General features: G+C 39.5%; 1 protein-coding gene across 2 annotated transcripts; it reads right to left on the bottom strand.

The window, feature by feature from the left end:
* Positions 1 to 2: 2 nt before the first annotated feature.
* LOC121993166 (receptor-like serine/threonine-protein kinase ALE2) lies at positions 3 to 5492 on the bottom strand. 2 transcript variants are annotated; one of them, XM_042547851.1, is made up of 15 exons: positions 5341 to 5492; positions 5000 to 5270; positions 4279 to 4398; positions 4039 to 4197; positions 3748 to 3861; positions 3540 to 3668; positions 3265 to 3453; positions 3109 to 3186; positions 2952 to 3020; positions 2762 to 2869; positions 2317 to 2688; positions 1923 to 2213; positions 1380 to 1766; positions 985 to 1228; positions 3 to 888 (listed from the first exon to the last, which is right to left on the bottom strand). In XM_042547851.1, exons 2-15 carry the CDS (start codon positions 5073 to 5075, stop codon positions 201 to 203), a joined length of 3024 nt encoding a protein of 1007 aa, XP_042403785.1. In that variant the 5' UTR covers positions 5076 to 5270; positions 5341 to 5492; the 3' UTR covers positions 3 to 200. The 2 variants fall into 2 exon arrangements, with proteins under 2 accessions (XP_042403785.1, XP_042403786.1); XM_042547852.1 differs by having other exon boundaries at positions 2350 to 2688.
* Positions 5493 to 6692: the final 1200 nt, after the last annotated feature.

The following is a 6692-nucleotide window of genomic DNA, read 5'->3' as shown; positions in this document are numbered from 1 at the left end:
TATTGACCCAAACAAAAATTGATTTACTTTTAGATCAAATGAAGAAACAAAGTCTACAAACACATCTCAGAGCCAAAGAGTATTGAAGTCCCAAATAAACACAAAATACTACACAAAACAATCACAAATACAAGAACATCACAAGACAATACAATTGCAAATTGACCTTCCAATTTTTATTCCTATTCTTATTTTACTACTCAATCGATTTGGACTCTACAATTTGCGCCCTCATAATTCCATGGCTCATCGAGATATGTTCTTGACCAAAATCTAAGTGCTTCTCCATGCTCACTCATGCTCCCAGTTGATGATGTACTTCTTAGCTTTTGCCAGAACTGCCTGTTCTTGCTTGCTATTAATGGACCAGAGCTTGACTGCCTTCGAAACAAATCAGAATCTTCACTATTGAAACTTATAGGTGAACTGAGAAGACAGGACTCCAAGAGCACTCTCTCAGCTTCGATGCTTAATCCGTTGCTAATCCCTGCCACTGCATTTTGGGTAGACAGATTCTCATGCCCGTAAGTTCTTGTTCCATTGTTCCCGTCGCATTCTTGGCAAACTAAGTTTAAGGCTTGAACGATCTCCCCCATAAATGGACGGTGAGAGACTTCAGGCTGAATGCACATTGAAGCAATGGCTGCAACTTTTGCCACACTGTCAAGTGGTATGTCTGTGCCAAGAGCTGGATCAATTATTGTCACCAAGTTATCCATGTTTGTTAGAAGAGGGCGAGCCCATACAACTAAGTTTTCTTGGCCAGGGGGTTGTAACATGTCAACGGGCTTCCTTCCAGTAAGAAGTTCAAGCAGCACAACGCCATAGCTATAGACATCACTCTTGACAAGGAGATGCCCGGTCATTGCATATTCGGGAGCCACATAACTAAGAGAGAACACACAAACAATTAAAGTTAAGGTGCAGCGAACCTCAAGCATATGTGAATTCACCCGATGCTATAGAACAATATTAGGTAATTACCCAAAAGTTCCCATTACTCTAGTTGAAATGTGTAAACTTCCCTCATCAAATGCTGCTCGAGCCAGGCCAAAATCAGACACTTTGGGGGTGTAATCATGCTCTAATAGGATGTTGCTGGACTTGAAATCTCGATGTATGACCCGTGGGCTTGAATCTTCGTGCAAATAAGCAAGGCCTCGAGCAGCACCAAGTGCGATCCTCAAACGAGCACCCCAATCCAGCGGAGAGGTTTCCTTGTCGAACCCTGCCAAGAAAGTACAGTGAGTGAACAAAAAGAAATGTTTAAACACAGTATTCAATTCAATCAATTGCCAGTCACTTGTAGCATAGCTAATTGCAAAGTGGAGCAGACTCGGCTCATCTTATAATGGATTCAAGATCATCCTACTGTTTACCATGCAAGTGTGACTCCAGACTTCCATTCGGTATTAGTTCATAGACAAGGCATCGTATGTGCTCCTCTACACATATACCAATCAACTTGACTAAGTTCCTGTGGTGCAAACGGCTAAGCATCTCAATCTCCGCAAAGAACTCACGACCACTTTGTTGGTCATCTCTCTTAAGAACCTTCACAGCAATCCTGGTTCCATCTTCAAGTGTACCTTGGTAGACTAGCCCAAAACCACCTTCTCCAATAATACTACTTTCCTCGAATCTCTTTGTAGCTCTTTCAATCTCAGCTAAAGTAAATGTCTTTGCTTGTCCAGTATATGTTGCAACATTAGAGTTTATTGATGCCGATTCTGAACTAAGCCTTCCAAGTCTCATGTGTCTGGTCCCTGCAGGTTATCATCACAAACGTATAAATTAACAAGCGCAAGGAAAATCACGATTCCTACTGATGTAATAAACCCATGTATCCACAAAGAGATGCTTTGAGAACAAAAAGTTCATATGAAAACAAAACATAGTTATCAATCTTTATAAGACCATACCTGACGGAGCGACAAATAATGGAAACATTTTCTGTATACTTGTAGCAGCAAGATGATTGCGATCACTTTGTTTTAACTGAAGCAGCCACACAGCCCCCACCCCCATGCCCAAAAGTAAGGTTACAAAACACGATAGAACAATAACAGCAATTAGTGTTCCACTAGCTCTCTTCTTTGGTTTCCCCACATCAACACCAAGAGGCTTCATTGTCCTTAAATTATTGTTATTCGCAAATGCCTTATCACCGTCCTTGCTATCAGCAGGAACTCTAGGTGGAGATTGAGGAAGTCCTGGAAAGATAAACATTTGTAAAATTCCATTCGAAGACTGTTAGCTCAAGAGAAATGAAGCCGCCATTAACAATAAAATGACTAAAAACAAGTGTATATTAACCTGGATAAAGAACATAGAGAACAGTGTAATCACCAAATAAGGATGTGTTTATGGCTATATCCTTGTGCCAAAATTTCTCAAATGTGAACAATGCTGTTGAATTGTCGAACATCTCCTTAACAGGAATTAAATCAATAAGGACAACTGTGCTCTCAGACTGTTCGGTGGCAACATTTGCTCCCATAATGCGCACTTGACTCTGGTTCATATAGATCCCGAAAGCCACTTCTTCGGCAAACTCAGGAACCAAGGGGAAGAATGTATATAGTGTGACATTTAGACGAAGTCCAACTCGAATTGGCAATACACAGACACATGACGATCCTGGAGGGGGATTTTCTAAAGGATCCTCACACACTAATGATGTACAATCTGCATGATGACAACATACATATTAAGAAAGGAACCAACTTTAGCTGACCAAATGTGCAGAGGATCTGTATACCCAAGTTTGGAGGTGGTGGTGGTAGGAACAACATAGGTGGTGCCTCCACTGAGCTTGAGGATTCAGGATATGAGGCAGGAGGAGTGAGCATGGGGGAAAGATTTGACCCTGTAGCAAAAAAATTATAAAAAAAAAAAAACAGTGTTTGATTCATTTTAAGGAATATGGGAAGAACTAAGTCGAGTTTTACAATCATTTGATGCATAAGGGGTAGTTAACGAGGAAGGAGCCGGAGTGTGAGTCACGGAAACAGAGGAGCCTGCAGCAAAAAGGAAAATTAAATACAGGAAGCAGACTTATAAATTTACACCTTTCCCTTTGTTGCTTTAACTTTTATCTCTCAATACCTTTATGAGAGGGTGGAGAAGCATGATGCATTCTGTTGTACTTGGGGAAGATCTCAGGAGGTGGAGTAACAATAGAAACTTCATAAACCAAATAAAAAAGAACTTTTTAACCATGGATTCTCTACAAAACACTTTGTTTTCAAATACAGTATCCACCTGAAATGTGTGGTGGTGGTGAAAATGGAGAAGCTGATGCAGATGAATGTTTTCCTCTTTTTCTAGCTCTTCGCTGTTGGACTGGAGATGCAGGTATTTCTGGAGGTTGAGCATGTGATACTGATGAACCATGTAATGAATTTGAGGGCTTAGCTTTATCTGGCACAGGGCTTAACATAGGGGAAGATCCTGAAGGGAAGGGAAGGGAAGGGCAATTATAAAAAAAATCACACAGTTTGCATTTTTTTTAACACTGAATTACTCAAACAAATTACCTTGTGAGGGTGAAGTATCTATCAGAGGCAAATGCTTATAAGCTCCAACTGGGGGTGAAGCAATTGGCTTTTCAGATCTCTTCCTGTTAGCGACAGGGGAAGCCACTGCCGCAGGTGGCATTGAAGGTCCTGCATATTAGATAATTTAAATAACAAAGCATGTCGATCTAGAGCTCCAACAAGCAAATGCCAGTTTCTCTTTGCTCACCATAGAAATAGACAGCATGTGGAGCAAATGCAGCTTTTGGATCCATCCTTGGCATGATTGGTGTTTTGTTGGATGGACTAGGCTGAGATTTTCTTGGGGACGATATAATGGATCCTGCAAAGTAAATGAAACATTTATAACTTGGAACACACATAATCAACCAAGATCATGTGACAATGTATTAATATAAGACATCGTTCAATTCTCTATGACAAGCATCAGTGACGGTGGAGGTGTGTATGTAAGGGATTATCCCCATTCTGCAAGGTAAAGAAATAAAACATTGATTACCCGATGAAACAGGAGTGCTCGGTTGACTTCTTGTTGCTGGAGCTATATCTCTTGGCCATTTATCTCCATTAGCATCATTAGTAGAGGGAGAAGAAGGTAGCACGGAAGGAATTACAGGGCGAATGCTAGGTGGCACGGCATCATATGTAGGCAATGACACTGATGAGAAAGAAAAACAGACACTTGGATTTAAGTATGCTAACCTTTTTTACCTGAGTTTAGTAATCAAAGCATTCTTACCGTTCAGGGAAGCAACTGATCTAGGTGCAAATGCACTTTGATTTTCCGGAGATTGTGCAGGACTGCTCACTTTCTGTGATGGATAGTCTAATGAAGCAGGCAAAGGAGCTACGCTGAACCCTGCAATAAAATGCACACAGAAGATAAGTTAGAAGTTAGGACACAAAGCATAAGTTTTGTTTACACCTTGCAATTATACTTTCAGAAGAAAGTAATCTAGAAAATGCCAATAAATAAGTGCAGTATGAGAACTGTAGGTAATGAAATATGTACACTCAGTGGGTATATATGAAGTGTATTTAATTGCCAAAGTAAGCTTTAGGTAAGAGCCATAAGAAAAGAAAATAGATAAAATGATGTGTTTGTGATGCTGGAATATTGACAAAGCATAGGAAGTTCTTCGCAACCAAAAATTCAGCATAAACTCAGACATGAGTTTTATCCAAAATAATTCCTGCCAAAACATTGTTGTAATACAATGCAATTTGCAATAATACCTGAAGTAAAATCCGTCAAACCCATGTTGGAAAACAACATAAATGGCTGAATAACAATTGTTAAATCACTAAAAACAACAAGGTCTTGACAATCGTAATCGAATTGGTAAACGAGAGAACGAGGATTGCATCAAATGTGCGATATATCACACTCCATTCACGCACGCAAGAATCTGGAAAGAAGATAAACAAAAGGAACGTTTTTCCACAGTAAAATGTGTTACCTTCCAGTCGAAATATAGCAGAAGTAACCACCACAACTAAAGCACAAGAAAGCTCCCATCGCCAACCTATCCTCATTAATGGAAAAACAGCTGAACAAACTTTAAGCTCGAATAGGCTTCATACAGCACGAAAATATCTCCTTTTTAGCCGCTTCCGCCGATAATGCATCAGGCAGTGGCACAGAGCCCGCGATTTGGAATGGGGGTCGAGTGGAACGAAAGCTTATAGCCAAATGCGGCAAAGAGGGAGCTCAGAAAGAGCACGCTTTAGCTATCAAAGAAAACAAAATGTGAGCAAGAAGGAATCTGACTTGGAGAAGGCAGCGCAAGAGATCTACTACCGCATTAAAGTTGCTGAACGAGTTGGTGGATTCGAGGAGAGCATTGAGTGCTCGCGAAGGAAGAGATCGCGGGAGGAGAGCCAAAGTCTTAGATCATCTTTCTCCCTTTGCCAGGCAGTGTGACTGCTTCACTGAGCCCGGCGTTTTGTAGCTTCGTCGCCATGTGTTCGGTTAGTGAACCGAGGAAAGGTAGGTCTGAGAATTCCCAAAGTGGGAGGACCAATCTAAAAAATTCGAACCGTGGTCTAATTTTGAGTACGTTTTTATACATAAGTCCTTGAAATATCAGATATTAGTTAATCTAGTTAGCCCCTGGATTATGATAATTTTACTTTTGGGAGAAACATATTTCTTTTCTTAATAAGGTCGAAAGTGAATTAATTGAGTTAAAGGGGGGCATATGAAATTACATGTCATGGGGACACAGATAAGGCAATATTTTTACAGCTCAAAAGAACCTCCAAACTGAAATAATGTTATAATATTTAGCTTCAATCTAGGAAGATTATTTGTTTATTTGAATTTATTAATAATAATGAAAATATTTGATTGGTAGGAAATTATTTTTGGATCTTGTGAATAACAATAATAATTGGAAGAGTCCAATGATATTGCTTTTGGGAATCAATCATACAATTCCAAGGGACCCATAGATTTTTCTTTCCAAATGCTTTTAACTTTGTTTTTAATGTTAATTTGATCTTTTTTTTAAATAGATTTGGGGTGAGAAGAAACAGAAGAAGAATTTTTGTTTTTCATAAATAATATTTTATATGTAAAAATAAACTCAAAATTTCAAATATACAACATAGAAGACATAAAGCCATTGGTCCTTTGATATGGCCCTCTCCACTAATATGACAGAGCAAAAGGCACAGATTTCTCTTGGATCTTGTTCCACATGAGTCTTCATTGACTACTAAAAGGTTCATGCTTTTCACTTATCTTTGCCTACTCACACTGGTTGAAGAACTAAAAAACATAAGTGTTTTAACGTCTCAACTCCTTCCGTGTGCCGATCGGCGGGTGGAATGGGGTGCGACACAAAGAACTTGTTAATGCAACCCGGTGATCGAATTCTGATGAAGAGCGCCAAGCAAGCAAAGCTCAACTCTTAATCAAAATTAAGAGTAACTTGTAGCGTTTACATGATTGGAAGAATCCTTTTTTTTTCCTTTCTCCTCTGAAAGAACAGACAAAAGCTGAACAAGTCTTTTACTGTCCAGTGCTGCATAAGAGGAATTCCAATTGCATGTGGCAGGAGAGAAGCTTTATTGTTCAGTAACAAATTGTCATTTTCATCACATATAAATCTCCTTGGTATGACTTGCAACCACATGAAACATATACTT

This window comes from Zingiber officinale, chromosome 6B (genome assembly GCF_018446385.1).
Source record: "Zingiber officinale cultivar Zhangliang chromosome 6B, Zo_v1.1, whole genome shotgun sequence".
NCBI classification, from domain to species: Eukaryota; Viridiplantae; Streptophyta; class Magnoliopsida; order Zingiberales; family Zingiberaceae; genus Zingiber; species Zingiber officinale.
The sequence above is the reverse complement of the archived record's forward strand: the minus strand, read 5'-3'. Positions and strand labels throughout refer to the sequence as shown.

What these genes read in the sequence shown, in the direction of transcription:
- LOC121993166 (XM_042547851.1), bottom strand. Translation starts at nt 5,075, where the DNA reads ATGAGGATAGGTTGGCGATGGGAGCTTTCTTGTGCTTTAGTTGTGGTG. An exon ending in ACATGCTGTCTATTTCTATG is followed by an intron (nt 3,669 to 3,747) that starts GTGAGCAAAGAG and finishes TCTAATATGCAG; the next exon opens with GACCTTCAATGCCACCTGCG. An exon ending in AGATACTTCACCCTCACAAG is followed by an intron (nt 3,454 to 3,539) that starts GTAATTTGTTTG and finishes CCTTCCCTTCAG; the next exon opens with GATCTTCCCCTATGTTAAGC.